At 39.9% G+C, this 19322-nt stretch overlaps 1 protein-coding gene across 1 annotated transcript in view; it reads left to right on the top strand.

Moving 5' to 3' along the window:
- The first annotated feature begins 778 nt into the window (after nucleotides 1–778).
- ROBO2 (roundabout guidance receptor 2) overlaps nucleotides 779–19322 on the top strand; it is a 465479-nt gene continuing 446935 nt past the window's right edge. The window contains exon 1 of the mRNA XM_082784840.1: nucleotides 779–1325. Coding sequence (XP_082640966.1) covers nucleotides 1271–1325 — 55 coding nt within the window. The 5' untranslated portion in view covers nucleotides 779–1270. The remainder of the gene's footprint in view (nucleotides 1326–19322) is intronic.

The following is a 19322-nucleotide window of genomic DNA, read 5'->3' on the forward strand; positions in this document are numbered from 1 at the left end:
CGGGAGGGGAGGGTGCGAGGCAGCGGCGCAGGGGCGTGAGAAGGGGCACGGGGAGCGAGGGCAGGCGCGTGAGGGGAGGGGTGTGAGGGACGGGGCGCTCGGCGGTGCCCCTCAGGCGGCTGAGCGGCCCCGCGTGGCGTTATTCAGCACCCAGCCCGGGGCTGCCTGGCCGGCGTGCCGGGGAGCGAGGGAGGCGCGGAGCAGCCCCAGCCGCTCGCCCGCGATCGCGGAGCCCGTGCCCGGTGCCCGGTGCCCGCCCGCCGCCGCCGCCGCCGCGTGGGTGCGGGGCGCAGCGCGTTAGTCCCCACCCCGCAGCCTCCCCTCGGCAGGCAGCCGCGGGAGCCGCCGCGCTCATTCTCCTCCCTCTCTCTCTCTCCCTCTCCCTCTCCCCGCCAGCCCGGGGTGTCCGCGGCGGCGGGAGGCGGAGGCGGCGGCAGGGGAGAGGCTGAGGCGAGGCTGAGGCGGTCGCCGGGCTGCCGGGGCCGCCCGGGAGGTCCCCGCGCCCCCAGCCGCACGCACCCCGCTGCCACAGCGGCAGCAGCGGCTCCCCGGCGGAGTTGCTGCCCTCCGGCTGTGCCCGCTCGGGTTCCCAGCGAGGAGGGAGGTGCAGGGGGGAGAGGCGGCTTGCCTCGCAGGGGATGCTGAGAAAGCCGGTCCCTCCTGTAGCACATTGCCTAGGCGTTCCTATTATGGAAGTTAAGTGAGAAACTCCGCAGCTTGAACTGATTTGGGGGGGAGAGAGAGAGAGAGAGAGAGAGAAAGGAAAAGGGGTAGGGGGAGGGAGAGAGGCAAGCAAAATAGCCGAACCGAGCCAATGGTTTTCCTGCAAAGTGCCGGGAAGTTTGCGGAACACTTTCTAGGAATCAGGTCCTCTCTCAGAGCCTCTCCCTGTCCTCAGAAGAAAGAGCTGGCGTTTGGATTGCCATGGATCCTAAAGAGGGGCTTAGACACACGTGAATAATTCCCCTGCTCGGGCTGGATTGGGGGGAGTTGAGGAAGGAGCGTGTGTGCAAAGCAGAAGCCTTCGGAGCTCGCTCCCTGCTCTAATCTGTATGGATCTAAAAGTGGCACACTCAAGACCTTTCCATCTGCAGCTTTTCGCTTCCAGGCTTCCCTTTCCGCTCTAAGTAGCTGCTAGGAAACTGAAAACTTTTGGACCCTGCGTCTCGCTGGCTTTGGATACTTTTTTTTTTTTTTTTTTTCCTTCTTTTCTTTGGATCTCTGTGGAATTGGTCTCGCAAACGATCGGGATTGCTTTTAATATGTCAAAATGGGTCTGCTGACGCCACTCCTGCTCGTTGGATTTGCATTTTTTCAAGTCTATGGTAAGTTGGCTTGTTTTAGCTATGCCCTTCTGTGCAGAATTCCCCTTCATCTGAAGCTGATTTGGGACAGCACATGGACAGCATTATGAGCTTTAGCGTTACAGAGCCTTAACTTTGTTTCTGGTATAAAAATGGCATTTGGGGGCGGGAGGGAGGGTGCGGGGGGATGGAGAATATGTTTCCAATAAGCAGCCCTTCCCATCTGCTAACTCAATGGAAAAGTAGCGTAGGAATGGTAGAATATCGGCTTGAGGAAGCGGGGAAGGGGAGAAATCCCCGTGCTAAATCCCCTATTTCGCGGTGCTGGTGGTGGTAGGGAAGCGGGGAGGAGAGCGGCGAGGCAGGGAGCCGCTGTACCTGGCGTTACTTTGCCTCCTCCTATTGTTAAACTTTCCAGCGGGAGAGCCAGCTGATGAAATAAATCGGCTAGCTGTGCTTCCGCTCCAGGTGAGGCGAATTGGCCACTTTCCAGAGTCCCTAAACGCCTCCTTTGGCACGGCACGACGCTGCCCCCATGCCCCGCGGGGTCGGGCAGGTGCGGCCGGGGGGGGGGTCTCCCCGACACCACACGCCCCCCCCGGCCTTAATCTGCCCCCCGACATCGTGTCCTTCCCCCCTCCGCTATGGGCTGCCCCCAGAGAGCGTGGCCGTGAGGGGTAGGAGCGCTAGGGGGAAAGGCGTTGTTGTGCTGGGTTTTCTTATTTATTTTTGTTTTATTTTTTATTCTGGTATCTGTTTCCCTCCTCTTTTGGGTTGGCTCTGCCATGCTCCTGGCAGTTTTCAAGTTCAAGGAGTGGCTGAGGGGATATAAAGGAGCATTTTAGGGGAGGCACGCTTTGGTAGGGCGGAAACTTCAGCGCAAGGGTAAATTCTCTCTGGGAGTGGGGGCTGGCGCTGTTCTGCAGCATCGGCGTTAAATGCATTACTGTAGCTCAAGCACACAAGTAGAAAGCAAGCATCTGCACGGTCCTACATGTGCGTGTGCTGGGATCAAATGTTTGGCAGCCCTCCTACCACCGAGCATTTGCATCTCTAAGCAGTCTGTCAGGCTGCGGGTGAGTTTAGGCTCTGGGACCCCGGCTATTTCTGCCGGTGAGAGAAAACTTTGTTCCAGGAAGCTACTGCTTGCAGCACTGACCGTGTCAGCCCTTAAGCGAGGGCTCTAGGATTATTGTTTGCAGTTACAGGCGGCTTTGGGTAGTTCTGCCCCTCCTATCATCTCCCCCCACCCCCAGCAAGTAGAGAGGCAAAAGAGCTGAGAAGGGAGAGACACTGAAGTGGTGCTTTACACTGCTGGCATAATAAACTATGTAGTTTAACCTTTGGTTTGGTCTACCGATAGGAAAATGGGTTTTGCCTAATGTATGTACATGCTAAGCAGAAGGAGGTCCAAACTGTGAAAGAGTATAGTAGAACATTTGCATCTGTCAGCATGGTCATGGTTTTATGGGTATTCTTTTTTTACCCTACTGTAGCATATTTTGATTCACAACTTTAAGGCCACCCCTCTCAGAGGTACCTTTGTATACAAACTGAAAACATCAGGCTATAGAAATGTAATTATTAGTAAGCGTTTAAAATTATACATAGCTAGAAGGAAGACAATTAAAGTGCTCAGTGGAAGTGACAGAGAGAATCAGAGGAGCTTGGTGTTACAGAATGTAATTAATGTACCAGGCTGTTTGGAGATACATGAAACAAATGCAATTAACCAGCTTGCTGGAACGACAGAGCAAGACATAATTTATTCTGGTTTTGTCACGGGGAGCACAAGTAGAACCTTTGTTCTGTTTTAGCCTTATAGGACGAGGGTGGGGGTGTGAATGAAGCACGTAGCTAGTGTGTAGCCGGACCGTTGCAGGGGAAAAAATGCCATGAAACTGCCCAGAATACAAACTCCCCTTTCCTGGGGAGAGGTTTCAGAGACTATCAGGTTTGCATGTTAACAACTCTTTAAAATAAATAAATAAAATAAAAATACATAAAAAAAAAAACACGACTGTGTGGATAGCATATCATGACAAAGTACAGTCAAGCTGTCATTGTATAAGTGACTAACAAGTAGCTTTGGAGAAATACTGGCATGCAAGCTTGGCATAAAATACTTTTGTCCCTTTGGAAGCATAGTAATTGTGATTATACCTTTGGGTGACATATACCACCGGTTGCTTTGAAAAGATATATATCAACATTAGCACTATTTATAATACTTGAAGGAAAAAGGCAAACCCCAATTGACCACTAATTTAATAAGTCCTTGATTGGTTTTCTGTCTTTTAAAGATACCTCCTAATGCATTTCTGTTTTTGAGGGTGGTTTTGTTGGTTTTTTTTTTTTTTTTTTTTTTGGTGTGGTGTGGTTTTCTTATTTATTTTGCTCTCTTGGTATGAGGTCCAGAGAAAGACATCACCATCTGATGCATGATAGCCATAATTTTCTCTGTGAGATTAACTTTGTTTAGTGACTTTAAAATGGTATTGCACAGTGGTGTAGATCAACATCGTAATTTTTTTCATCTGTGTTATTTTCTCTGTCCATGCTTCTATGACACCTGAAAATTGCAGAGCTCAATGGAAATGGCAGAAAGCATGTGGCATATATATGTTTTTACTGTGCTTTTGATTTTCTTGTAGCCCTGCCCATATTCTTGCAGTCTGTTCAGGGAATAGCTGCAATTGTCTCTTCTTTTTTCTTTAGCTACCAATGTTGGTTACAGTTCTTTTTAAATAAGTAACTAAATAAAATATTGGACACTGTACCATAAAATCAAATGCTAGATGTTAGAGTTAAAATAGTTAATTACATATTTTTTCATAGGGGTCAGTTGACTTTCATTGTTGTGTGTTTTGTTGTGTTTTTTTTTTTTTTTTTTTTTTTTGAGTCTTTCTTCCAATCATTAGTAAAGACTGCAAGAAAGAATATTAATAGAAAAGTTCCCAGCTACTGTGAACACTGGCATGTGGACATTACTATGGAAAATAGATGGAATGGGCCAAATTCAGCCCTGGTAGGACTTGCAGTGCTTTCAGTGAACATGGCAACCTTTTATGTCAGGGCTGGCTATTTAGGCTGGCTGGCTCTTGAAAACTGCAAATGTGGTAATCTTGTATGTGATTGTGTTAAATTTATGCAAGAAACATTTTGTAAAAGCAGCCTTTTGTCTTCATATTAATATTTTTCAAAAAGCTCTTATTTTCTTAATGAAAAGTATGGAAAATGGTGGATCAAGCATTTTATCTTACGTTTCCTATTTCTTTTATTTTTTTATTTTTTTTTTAATTTGTTTTATTTCTTCCACTGGTGAGGTACATATCTGTGGCCTTCTGCAGATCTCAGTTGCCCATCAGAGAACATGGCTTACATACAAAGCTGGAGTATATTCTTCTGGTGTGTACTTGAGCTGACAGGGTCTTGATCTCTCATGTTGAGTTTTGCTGTTGATGGATAACCTTTGCTTCTGTGGAATGTGTGCATTTTAATACCTTAAGAGTAAAAGTCTGTAGAGATGGAGATTTTATGTTTCTGTTTCCTTTAACTTCTTCCCTAGGACCCAATTCTGCAGAGCATTTAGGTGCGTGCCGCTGTTGCTTACACAGAAACTCAGTGAAGTTGATGGGAATTTAAACATGTGTTCCAAGTTAATCATATGCTTGAAAACTTTGCTGAGTAGGGAGGAATTTATGCCCATGATGAAAAGTTCTGCTGAATTAGTCTTAATGTTGTGCTTGCCTTACTTCCTTTCTCCTAGGTTGTAATTGCAACAGCATATATTTATGTGCAAAAGATAGGCAAAGAGAAAATGCTGTCATAGCACTTCCAGAGATGGATATGTTTGAAAAGTAATTTGATAGTCCAAGTAATTTGTTTTGTTCATTTGCTAATTTGGTACACTGCAAAAGGTCTGATATCCCGCAGTTCTTTTAGAAAAGACAGAATATCTTTTGTTGTTGTTGTTGTTGTTTGTTTTTTTAAAAAATAAAAATAAAACTTTTCAGTGAATTCAACTTAGTACAATAGTCCTTCCATTAGTAGCTTTCTGGAATGATGAGGTTGATGTTGCTTGTGGAAAACATGTTGCAAAGTGAGCTAATTATAGCAATGTGAGACAAAGGTATACAGTCTTAAAAGTAGACAAAAGGATGTCAGTATATTTTAAGGACGCATAAAAAGCATCAAGCGCATGCACTAAAAAATTCATTGAGAGAAAATGGAAGCATTGGCTAGTCTGTCCGGTCAACTCCTTTTCCAGGAGTTGCCTTTTTATAGCAATGCTATGTAGAGTCATTGCACTAACCTCAAAACCTGCTCTGTCCACTGCTGAACCATTTAGTGAAAATTACTAAAGAGTATGCAATGGCTTTTTAGCCATTTGCTACCCTTGAATTGCTATTCAAATATTGATCTCAGCTAAATAGATTGCTAACAGGTTCTGTACATTCTGTTTCAGCCACCTAGGAGGAACACTGCTGTCAGGCTTTATCTGTTATCTCAGCTGGCATGGCAGAGGTTGCTCTTCCTTGTGGCTGCCATCTGGCTCACCACCTATGGTAACAACCTTGCAGAGGATACTTAGTAATCACGTTGATGCTGTTTCTTGCCAACAGGCTAGGTTACTGGTTCTCATTTCTAAATTTCTCATGGAATCTCTGTTTTGTGTGCAGAAGAAAGTATGTATTCCACTCTTCCCAAGTAAATATTTATTTATTTCATTTCAGACTGAGCAGGTATTTCCTATGTGTAAGTACAGATTTTTTATTTTTATTTTTACAGAAGGTTTATTGCGTTACCCAAGTCTTCTCACGTGTTCATTTTTCAAGCATGCATTCCATATACATTTGGAAAATTCCTTTAAATTTTGGTACAGAGGACAATACAGAATCTAACAATACAGAATTGCTATTTCAGCAGTAGTGCTGAGGCTACCTTTTATACAGGACTATTCATGTGGATTGTTACTAATGAGATCTTTGCAAAACAATTGCACATAAGGAAGGATTTGTGGACGTAGATTTTAGTTTCATCATCTTTACTCTCTGACCTAGCTTGTACTCTACAACAGAAATGGTAGACTTTCTGCCCTTGAAGTTATACATCCAGAGGTAAGAATGCGTTGTCAATGCTGTCCTCATCTCCAACCCTTTCCTTAACAAAATAAGTATTGACCACTGGTGATTAATAGTTTTCATTATTGTTTTAGATAATTAAACAATGCCTTGTTAATTTAGGACCTGATTCTGTACCACTGAAATCTATAACAATTTTTGTATTCAGCCCTCCATGAGAAAGACCTTTGAGAACAGGCGATATCTTGAGTTATTATAGGACATGCATCTTAAATCATTATTTCATTTTCATAAATGCAAGTTTGTTGCAAGATAAAATTGGCTTGTTCCTGCATCCTTCTGTGGAGATAGCTACAACAAATAGAGGGTACAAGTGCATGTTGCTGCTTCAGTCCTACCTACTCCTTACTTCTATAGTGCTCTCCTTACTAGTGCAGAGTATCCCTTCCTAATCAGAAGTCTGCTGCTTGTGCTGGGTTTTGGATGTAATGATGTGAATTCTTAATATTTTCCAAGCCAAATGCTCATGAAGTAAAAAATGGCTTTTTAATTCCATCTCTGCAGCTTATCTTGGCTTTGCTGCCATGGAAGAGAGCCAAGATGTGCTCTTAATTTTATTAAAATAATATCCTTCATAAATAAATACATGAGCAACAATACACAAGCTAACCAGTAGTACCCATGTAATAACCTGCTGGTACGTTCATTGAGCTGCTGTGCTCTAGTAGGCAAACCTAATTGAGATTCATCTTTGTATTATGGACAATTGTGATGTGAAGATGCTAATTTAAACTATATTTTGGCAGAAGTTCCTTGTGTATGTGTGTTGAATTTGCAGTCTTCACTACTCCTCCCCAGCTATTTTTTCAGCTAAGCAAATTGTCTGTAAACTCACTAAATAATGCAGCTCTCCGCAAGTTATCACATCAGATTAACAGGGCTCTGAGCTAACTTTCTGGTTACAGCCTAGGTTGACTTGCAAACATCCTTTCCCGTGCTTAATTTCTTCCTGAGCTTTAGTTGCACAGCAGAACCCTATGTTAGTGAAAACCACATAGCTTCATTCTGCATAATGTTAAAAATTACTTGTTTGTTTTGCTTTGTTTCCTGGTGGAAGTATCACCTTTGGCTTGCTGATAACTGAAGGCCACAAATCTTTTGGTGACTCCAGTGTATACTTGAAAATCAATTGAGATGGGTTGCTTCCAGGTCCCATTGCAAATTCTGTATGCCATTTATCTGTCCTGGTTGTGGAGATAATTATTTGGCTCTAACTACCTGCGTGAATGATGACTGGAAGAAAACAGAGCATTTTCAGATTAATTCCTCATCATATCAAGTGCTCACTGCAAGAGCAACCTTGATGGTTTGTTTTGCTGAATTACCCTTCTTGTCAGTGCATCTTCATTGTACTTCAGTCCAGCTACAGTAAGAGACTGCGGCCTGCGTTTGTACAGCTTTATACTTGGTTATAATTTACTTTTTCTTTCATTGCTTTTCCTCAGATTAACTGAGACATCAGTTTGTTTGGTCTGACACATGGAAATTACCTGGTAGTGTGAGCGGGGATTTCAGGGGCTGAAGTATGGTCTTACTTGTGAGAGTTCACCCGGATGATTATGCCACAGAGTTGTAGCACATGGTCTCTTAATATGTCTTTGTGTTGCTGGTACAGCTTCAGCATGGTGTGCCAAGGCCAGGAGAGTCTCTATAATGTGCTTGTCAGAAATGAAGATTGGACAAATAATGTAAAGAATAAGTGGCCAGCAGCAAGTTGTAAAACACAATAAACTCTGTATTTCACTCGTATTCATCACTTGCCATTGATTGCAGGAGAAACCGAGTGGAAAAAATTTAACCTTTTAAAACCAAAATGTCAGGTAACTAACATCGGTCAACTTCTTTCTCATTCAGACTGAATGGAGTAACTGTTCATGCCAGGGTACCAGCGGTACTTTTTTACTGCTGTGAAAATGTCAAGAGTTAAGAAGCAGTTATGAGAAGTATTTTAATGCTGTGTGAGCCCTGTAATCATGGTTTCTCAAACTGTCATTCTGTGCAGTTTTCAAGGTCTGCATGTCCTGTAGCCCAAATGATTTCATCATGGCAAAAGGAGTGATCAATTTTAGCCTAAGAGTTTATACTGTATCCTGAAGAGAACCCTGTAAATAAGGGGTGGGTGCTAGTTCCTGGCATATCAATATTACAAAGCATTCAAAAAAAAAAATGCTGTTAGACTTGGGCTCAGCACACTGTGTCCCCTTCAGGACCTGGAAGTGCTTGTTGGTCCTGTGACCATGAGGGTGCTCTCTGGGAAGAGGAATGACACCGTGAGCTGGGAGGAGGGGGATATGTGCCCAGTTCCAAGCCAGGGGCTTGATGGATTAGAGGGCTGCCCCATTTTGAAACAGGGAGTGAGGGGAGGGACAGAATAGCAGGGGAGCTGGGTTACAGGGAATGCGGCATGGGGAGTAAAGAAAGGAGCACAACGCAGCTGTTACGCTTAACATAATAGTGCTGATGCCTAGTAACTTTGGTGGTGTTTTATACACAGTGTGCTTAGGCTTTATATCGTTGCTATGTTATTTTTGCACCCCTTATTCATGGGATAAGGAACCTTTCTGTTAAACTGGTAGAGACCAGATTTATTTGGAGTGGCTGCAAAACAATGCTACATTGTAATTTGACGCAGTGAACTAGGTGGGGTCTTCCTTATCTTTAACTTCATGTACTGCAGAAGTGTTGTGATAGATTGGCTGGACTTCTTTTGCATATATAATTTTATGATGTGTAAAAGAAATTCAGTGGGCTAATTAAAATATTCAGTTTAAGTCAAGGCAACAGGTATTAAACAGCTATTAAACAAAGAACCTTCTTTGGGGAAGAAAATAATTATCAGAAATACTGCAGGCTACTACTTATTTTATCCTTGATCTGCTTATTTCATCCTTTTTGTTACCAAGCTGGATGTTAATCTGTAATGCTTTGATTTCAAACTAGTCAGTGTGACGTGTCTATTCAGACGTATGCCTGAATTATAAACTTCTTCTGTTTTTGTTTTTCCTTCTGCATGAAATTGATTCATTAGCTTAAGGTGTGTAATATGGTGGTTACCTAATGAGACTAGGCAGTTTTGTTCCATAAGATAGTCTCACAGGATAAAAATCACAGCATGTGGAATAACGGGATCCTATGATAAAATTGTCTTTTAGTACTGCTGTCTTTAAAACTCTTAAGAGTAGTTCTGTGTGTGTGTATGTCTAGATTAAAATATATATATAAAATAAAATCTGTGTTCTGTAGAATTACATATAGTCGTATGGATACACACTTATGATGAAGGAAAGTAACTGTAGAAACTGTAACTAATAGAATATAATGTCCCTGAAGGCAAAACTATAAACAGTAGTAGGAACTGTTAGAACACCGAATTACAAGAAAATGAAATATGTGACAAGTAGAAAAATATATCAAATTAAATATGAATCTACACAACTGTTTACTATTATTTACTGAGTTCTTTCTGACAACTGATGAATTTAGGATGAAATGCAAAAGAACATATGTCTGGCTTTGTATGACCCCAAATTTCTCTGTTCTCCCTTTCAGCAGACAACATGTCCTTTTTCCTTAAGTGATTTTTGGTTGCTAGGAGAAGTGCAGTAGTCTGCCCTGCTCTTACCCAGCAGTAAAACCGAAGAGTGTATTGAGGTAGAGAGAGGGGCAAAGCATAGCATAGGCCATGAATCACAAGTTGTCACTAGTATGTCCACTTTGTTCCTGCTTTTTCTTTGAAAACTTTTGTTTTTCCTAATGGTGTTCCCTTTCAGCTGATCCCTCTAAGCCATTCAGAATGGGGGGAAAAGAGTGCTGTTAAGAGTCCACTCAGAGGAACAAAAAAAAAAAAAAAAGGAGGGGGAGACTTTGAGAGTTATTCACGGGGACACAGTGGTAGCCATGCACAATTCAATGAATAGCTTTAGTCGGCTGCTGTTAAAGCTGGATGATTGATACCTTCAGGTTTTGGTTGTTGGGTTGTTTTTTTTTGTTTTGTTTTGTTTTGTTGTTGTTTGTTTGTTTGTTTGTTTGTTTTTTCTACGACAGGAAAGTACACAGAACGTCTTCATAGTAATCCTGCCTGTTTTCATGCTTAGATTTTGAAATTGTGCACATCCTATCCTCAAATTTCAGTGTATGCAGTGTTCTCAAAGCTTGTATGGAGAAATCAGATGGTAATGTTGCATATGTTTGTTGAAATTAGAAAGAGAAAATTGTTAATAATCATGCTACACTAGTTTATGAAGTCTTTTTATTGATTCCCTAAATTATGCTCTTTAAATTAACTGTGTACTGTGGCAAGAATTACTTGACCATCACCTCAAGTAATGAGCTAAAGGTGTGCTTAACCAGATGTCATTGGCTACTTCTAAACCTTTGCAATGAAAAATGGTTTTACGTAGCTAGGTATTGTAGCAAGTAGAAGTGATTAGAGAATATTGTTAATATTAAGAATATCAAAATCATGAGAATTTTGGCAGATTTCATTTGAAATTGATTGCAGAATGAACATATAGAAGATATTCTTTCCTCAAATGCTGAATGAAAAACAATCCTTAAAGTAGGTTTAAAACAAAACAGTCTTAAAATAATGATTGTTTATTGAGAAACAGAGCTGAAATCATGCGTGCGAGTCCTGGGGATGAGGACATAGAAACCATGACTGCAGAGAGCTGTGATTTGTGCTGTAAAAACAGATGACTGTGAATACAGCAGGCCCCTCTATGTATCATTCCTTAACAGGAATAAGTGCTGAATGTCTAAGGATCTCATTACCAATTTAGAATATCTTGTTGACTCAATTTAGTGACATGCAGATAATAGAGAAATTCAATGATGATGTAATTGGAAAAATAATGCAGCAACTTGCACCGATTTGTTATTCACATTTGAACAAAATAGGTTTCACCCATACTTCTGAGGTGATTGGGTGACCTGGCATTACTGGATTCAGTCCCAGCGTAATTTAATGGGATCTGTGTCTGTTTAGGTCAGGGCTGAATTTGCCCCTGGGGAAAGATGAAGATGGAAGAGATGTAAGTTAAATTGCAAGGATCTCACTCTATCTTGCAGTCTGCTGACAGCGGGGTGTGTGTAGTGTGGGTTGCTTTTTTGGTTTGTTTGTCTGTTTTGTTTTGTTTTTCCTGATCCACACAGGATTTAGGAATAATTTAACTGCTATCTAAAGCACAACTGAGTTTTCAGTTACTTCTATGAAAGCTGCAATTGCTGAGACCAGATTTCCCTCATAACTTACAGCAAATATTTGCCTTAGTCATTCTTCAGCGTTAGTCCAAAAGTGTTGTCCTTCCACCTGCTGAAAACTGTGTGGGAAAGCAGACACATTTTTGTCATGGTATGTGGATATTGTTTAAATTTAATAAGAAATAATTAAATACATTTAATGATAAAAAAATAACGAATTAGCTGTTAATATGTTAATATAAATGATGTGCCCAGTGTCATTCAAGAAGTCCATAGCAGAAAGGAGAATGAGATCTGGTTTCTAAGAGCCCCAGCATGGCTTAGGGCACAGGGGTAACTTCAGCTGATGGTACTACCTGCAGCTCTTTACCTTCCATTGAAAGCCAGGGAACTTTTGAGGTATAGGAGGACACAAATGGTAGAATCATGGGCCATACATCTGTCCTCTAGTGGTAATCTTTCTTCCTGAGACTCAACAGCCCTACTATACTACGTTATTGAAGAGAACAGGCAGAGAGGGTGATTCAGCACAGTTTTTCAGCACAGGTTTTGGGAGTGGTTGGTGGTTGGCATGTGGAAAACCAATGCAGAGAAGGAAGTGGTTCTCTGTTTTGTTTGATTGTTTTTTAAATTATGCAGAGCATAAGAGACTGACTTAAAACTAACCATAGAACTGTGATCAGAAGGCTTACAGATGCAAGAAGCTTCACCTGCACACTCTCCATTAGGCACTCACCAGTCAGCCAAAATAATGATGCACAACACATATCCAGTAGTAAACAGTGTAGTCAGCAACTCGAGAAAGAAGTCTGTAAAACCACACAAACTACATAACTTCATCTTCAGATGAAGGCTGGCTATTAACTTAAGAAGATCACCTTCAGCTGTATCTGCCACGAGGACTTTAACTTTCAGTATTATCTGGAAACACATTAATCTCTTAAAACCCATTTGTGATAAATTTGAGAAGTAGAAAGGCAGATGCATTATTTGATGAACAAATTTCCTCTGTACCTCTTAGCATTTCTGAACAGGCATCTTGTTAGGCTGCTTTGTATTTCCAGAGCAGTGACAAGGTTGAAATAAGTTCTGGCACTATCTGGAGGAAGAATCATACAGGAGTTAGTGGTGGTTTGAGGCGGATGGAGAATAACTTAACACAAGTGTTAGTCTCTTCTGCAATCTGCAATGATACTTTTGGCATCTTTTGACGTAGTCTCAGCATGTATTTTAAGGGTCCAAATCTGTATTTTACCATACATTTTATCATCACAGTCTAGGCTAGTCTTTGTTAAAGGATACATCGTGTTAATCCCATGGTAGTCCTGTTATGGTAGCATACTGGTGTTTCTGTCTGATGGGAAATCACCAAGAAAGCTGCCTGAGAAACCGTCAGAGTCTGTCTTCAAATTGGAATGAAGGAATAATTTTTGAATACCTGGTATGTTTTGCAGTCATACCCAGATAGACCTATAGAGGGAAGAAGGTGGAGCATAAAGGAGCTGAGAGCTGGAGCCATGTGTTAGCATGCTTCTTGTATATTACTTGCACCTTGGAAATTCTGCTCCTGTGGAAACTATAGATGTAAAATGCGTTAGCAACAGCTAGAATAAAGCATAGTGTTTTTCTTGTATGCCCAGAATACAAGGGCATACAAGTATACATCTCAAGATACAAGGGCATACATCTCTTGTACCTATTCAGGATTCAGGGTGGGGAGAATTCTAAGGTAAGTTTTAGAGGCAGATGGATTCTTGAAAGGTGGAAATTTCTCTAGACAGATCCATGCAATGATAGATACCCCCTTCCCTTCCCTCCTCCCTTCTTTTTTTTCTTTTTTTTTTTTTTTTTTCTCAACAGCTTTGAAAATTAATTTCCTAGTGCTCCAGACTTTTGTTTAGCATTTTGAACAGACAGACTGCATTCTCACATCTAACAAGTGTGATATATTAAGCTAGGGAGAGAAAATATAGAGAAGGTTAGTTTTAATATGGACTCGGCTGGAGGCATGCTACCTAATGAATCACTAATACCGCATCCTGCAGTGTTATGAGTGCTAGTGGTCTCTTGTCCAAATACAATTCTTGCCTAGCTTCCTTTGCTTTCATGTCTCACAGGGTCATATCATAATTCTTGTTATCTGCTTTAGAAAGATGCTAGATTACAAGTTAGACTAGCCAAGATAGAGCATTTTGAACAAGTTTCTTTGGAAGCAAGACTCCTGTGGAGAAATTTTAATAGACAAAGACAGGAGTTTGTAGGAGCAAAATTGTTCAGATTGCCCAGTGAATACCTGGAGAGGAAGTATCTTCAATATTCTATGCTGAATGTTTAGGAGGCCTTTCAGGTCATATTTTGCTTGTATATCTTAAAGCTTTTTAAAACTTGGTATGAATTGGTTATATATGCGTGTGATATATAAATAACACCTAACTGAATGTTGTAAGCAAAGGAAATAAATCAGCCAATGATTCTTTTGGCTATACTCTTGGTACAACGGTCTTGGAGAACTATAAATATATATCACATATTACTTTTACTTGCTTTTATTTTTTTGCAATCTTCAAATGGCAAATAAAGCTATTGTTAACAGACTTTAAAATCATTTGGAAGATTGTTACAGCATGGATCATTTTGAGGAAAAGAATGAATGTCTTTGTTTAAAATATTTTAGTAATGTCTAGATGTTGGAACAAATAAATAAATTCTCAAAACAAATGACTAAAGATGTTTCTTTTGTGTCTTCGCAGAAGAAATTCTGTAGAAGGTTTATAAACATTTTTCGAAGTATATTGTCTTATCCTTGGACTTATTTTTTTTTGTGGAAAGAGCTGGGCTGGGGGCAGGGGATTGGAAGAGCAGTTTCAGTAAGTATAGTGTAGCCTAATACATCTTAGAGAAGTAAGGAGGAAAAAAAATACCCATCACACAGACATATTATTACCCTTTTTTCCTCCCTTCCAAATATGTCTAAGTCAGCAAAAATATTGTGTGGTTTCGGTAACACTTTCTTTAAAAGTAGGTCTTGCTTGTTTTGTTTTTCTTTTTCAGTAATGGAAGAGATTTTTCTATGTAAGAATTTTTGGAGGCTTTGCAAGCTGCCTGTAAATGTGGAAAAAAATAGGTACAAGATTAGTCCACTGAAGTGTTTGAGTGTTCATGGAATTTGTATGTAAGGTAATGTAAACATCACTAGTTCTTTTTCCCCTTTCCCCTCGTGGGGGAAAGATCAATACTTATGGCTTCAGAATACTTCCCTTACCAAAATGAGAGAGACAACAATGATGGATATGGTTAACTGGCAGCATGGCTGTTATTTTTATAAACCAAGTATTTGGAACTTTTAGGGAGATATTGTTAAAACATAATATTCCTGCCATCTGCCACTTCTTGCTCACTTCAGTGAGATGCTTTGGAGGTAAGTGAGAAGCGTTTCTCAACAAATTCAGTATTGACAGAGTTGAGAACATTGAGACTTGGTGAGATTCCTTTATTATATAAATAGGTAATAGAAGATTATTAACAAAGAGTAAAAACAAAGGGGGAAAAACAGTTGCTATAGATTGTGCTTTTAACAGTTGGCCACATAAGAGGAGAGATTCATGGTATACCTTATAATCTACATATACATTTATTTTTAATCTATTTAAAGTGGTCTGAGCAGTTGGACTAGCCTTATGATAGAAGCTGCAGAACACCAGCAGTCTAGATGAAATGAATTAATGAATTTATTTCCAACCAAATTTGAGAGCTTAAGATTCAACTTCACATGTGCAGATCCAAACAGGAACACAAGAAGAAGAAAAAAAAACACCCAACTAGTAAATGTCCTCATATGGATAATATATTTTAAGATCCCTATAAAAATATTGTCTTCTGAGTGTTTTGTGGTTGCAAATAATGGAATTTGGATTTTGTTAAAAATGTAAAGTAAATTGAATAGAGTTTATGTATAATAATTTATAATTGGAATCCTGAGAGATAGTAAATGTTAATTGTAAGCCTGAGAGCCAAGACAAAGAGTGCCCCAGATGAACTGGGCATTTGAACAGTGCAGGAATCAAAATTGCCTGGATTTTTTTCTTCCACATTGAGAACTCTTGATGTTTGTACCAAAACTTGATTCAATGTAGCCTGTTCACTTGTTGGAGATGAATATATAATAAAAACAAAAAATACTTTAAAAAAAAGCATATCTCAAAATCAACATTGAAAATATTGAATGAAGAGAAGATAGATTTAGATTCAGCTTGCACTGCATTCATGAAAAAGGCAGCTGGGGAGAAAGGTAGAGGTGACCACTAGATGACATTATTTTATATTCATGAACATTTGGGTCGCCAGTGATGGTAAAATGTCTACTTAAGTTGGTTTATAATAGTTCTTATGTTGATGACACAGCTTAGGAATTAGTAGGCTAATGCTGCTCCAGACATGTTTTGTCACATTTATTTGCATTATGCAAAGACTGATAGACAGTGAATTACACCTACTCTTATGTTGTGAGAGAATGCCATATATGAAGAGGAAGATGATTATCCACTTTGGTGTTGAATTAAGTTTTTTGAGCTTTGTGACTCAAAATATGTTTGACTTTGGCTCCTTTTGTGTTTTTAGGTATATTTAACATTAAGAGGGAGGTTCATATTTATTATAAAAGGTATGGGTGGGTTATTGGATAAAGTGATGGCCTTTCACCTCTAAGGCAACAGTTTAATTTAAGTGTTGGATCCTAAGTTAATTGAGATGAATGATTTTAGCTTTGTCCCTGGTGTAAAGTAGTCTGTATTACAAAATCACCATACATCCGTTTTTGCAAACTTGATAATAATTGGCATTCTCTTAGGACTGAATTGGCATTGAAAGAACTATTTCTTATTGCTAAGGAAGGTGTTCCTTTTAGGTCAGGGTAAATGTCATTGTCAGATCTGTGAAGAAAATCTGCTTCTGCCTCTGTTAAAAAGTCATTGCTGAAAGATTTGTCAAGAATGGTTTAAGTGTGTACTGGGTCTGGCTGGAATGTTAACTTTCCCTGCAGCAGCCCATACAGTGCTGTGCTCTGCACTTGTAGCTGGAACAGCAGTGTTATCACACCAGTGTTGTCTGCTGCTGAGCAGCAGTGGCACAGCATCGGGACTCTCCCTAACCCTCCTAGGGGGTGGGCAAAAAAGTGAGAAAAGAAACATCACCAGGGCAGCTGACCTAAACCAACCAAAGGGATATTCCATACCATGTGATGTCACACTCAGCAATAAAAGGTGGAAAAAGGAAGAAGAGGGGAGGGGTGGGCTCTCGTGAAAACGTCGGTCCTCCTCCCGAACACCGGCTACGTGCGTTGAGGCCCTGCTTCAAGGATGTGGTCAAGCATCGCTCATTTGTGGGAAGTAGAGAGTCATTTCTTTCCTTTGCACTTCTGCATAGCCTTTAATTGTTGCTTGTTTTTTTTTTTCCTTTTCCCGTTCCCTTTTTCCCTTTCCTTTTTTTTTTTTTCTTTAGTTAAATTGTTTAGTTAATAATAATCTTTCTTTAATAATAATAATTATTTTTTCCCTTTAATTAAATTATTCATATCTCAACCCATGAGTTGTTCTTTACTTCTTCCCCTCCTCATCTAAGGAGGGGGAGTGAGAGAGTGGTTGTGGTGTTTAGCTGCCTAGCACAGAAAAACCACCACAGAGTGCTACAGTTTATCTTCTTAACTAAAACAAACAAACAAGCAACCCCCTCCCCACTTCAGATATAAAGAGAGCAAATGAGAGTGAGAGAGACCTTATTTTTTTACATCTTGTAGCAACTCAAATGCTCAGAGACATTAAAGTAGCCTAATGCATCATTTACTGACAAGTAGCCTAAAAGTTCAATTATAGTCTTTTGAATGTTCTCAAAGAAGATGTGGAAAGGAATACAGATTAATGTAATGTCCCATACTTCCCTGTTTTAGCTGGCAGGAGAAGACCTGGAGGGATGAAGGACTGAAAACAACTTCTAATCAGCGCCTCAACCCCTAGCATGTACTGAAGTGTCAGGAGGCAATGCAGGAAGCTGTAGTTGCATTTCGACCACCGTAGTCTGTCTGCTGTTATCTAAGGCAATGTTCCAGTTGAGGGCATAATGTGTTAAGTGCTATATTAGTGTAAGTGGAGAACAATCTTTCCCCAAACCTGTGGACTTCATGCAAGAAAATAGTTGGCATAGGGATACAGAGAAGACAAGGATTAGGGAAAAAGCTCAGGAAGATGGTAGCGGCATATTTGCCCCTTGTTTGCTCTCTTCAGGTACCAAGAAGAGAAGCAATCTTAAAATGGAAAACCTGTTAAATTGCATATATTTATATTTCTGAGCTAATTAAGGAACAATTTTCTTAAATTCAGGGAAGATTACAGTATCTTTTTCCGTTGATAGATTATGTTCCTATTTGAAAACAGATCATAAATCTTACTTGTTTTGGCTATAAAAAAGGTATTGAAAAATTATTAGTAAAATACAATCAGTTTATCAGATATTTTTTTTAAATTGAGAACCTGAAAAATGCATAGTAGCATTTGTTTCATTTTTATAGCACATACAGACATGCAGTTATAAAGGAATCAAGAAAAAAAAATGCTGCATGTGTGTCCATAGAGAATGTATATAATAAGTTAATATACATGTCCTAAATCTGAGTAAGTAAATATTTGGGTCTATTAGGTCAAATTCAATTATATGTTTGAAAATGTGAACCTTTTGTTTTGGTAACAGGTGCCTGTGAGAGTGCCCTCTTCATTTGTCATGCTCTCCAAAAAAAAAAACGTGGAATTTACTGTCTTATGTTGTGATTCGTGCTAGGTAGTTACTGGGATTTCTAGTGATAATAGGTGGATAGAGTCCTGTGATAAATATTCTTAGATGAGTAGTTTTAATAAAACATGCTCCTCATGTAGTCTTTTGCTGTATCATCTGTAAAACTTATTGGCAGGAATGGGAGATGTGATCTGTCCTAAGCCTTAAGTAGCTAAAAGGGATTAACTTTACAAAGAGGATTTATTAATGAAGACATCACACTTCACCAGGCACACAGAAGGAAAGGCAAGAGTTGTTGATCAAGGAATCATTCTAGCTACTTGTTGTTGTTGTTGTTGTTGTTCTCTCTCTCTCTCTCTCTCTCCCCCCTTCTTTATATATCCAATCGGATACTATTCTCATGTTTTGTCTTCTTGTCTTTATAGTTGTTTGCCATTTTCTTACTAACTGGCAGTTAGAGTAAGATACAGTCTATGAACAGACAGGCATGACAGGAGAACTGTAAGCTCTGATGACAACCTGTTTATTGGTTGTTGTGCTACTTCATTTTTATATGCTTAGGGGTAGATCCTGCTACTTGAGTCAGTAAATAACTGTTTTTTGAAATGATGATAGTGGGAATTCTCTTCAGGATTTTTTTTTTTTTTTAAACCGGTGAAAGACTAGCTTTGTGAAATTCGGGGAGAAAAATGCACAGACTCTTGTTTTTGTTAGGCTTTTTAGCTTAAACTTGTGATTGATATTTCAGTAAGTGTTAGTATTATTTTAAATATTTTTTTGATTGAATACTCCTGCTTTATTTCTATTCTGTAAACTACCAATTAGCTTCAAAGTTGGAAGCCAGGCAAGCACAAACAAGGTTAAAAAATGAAACAAATGGGAGGAAAAAAAA

This window comes from Aythya marila (assembly GCF_965140915.1).
Source record: "Aythya marila genome assembly, chromosome: 1".
Lineage (NCBI taxonomy): Eukaryota > Metazoa > Chordata > Aves > Anseriformes > Anatidae > Aythya > Aythya marila.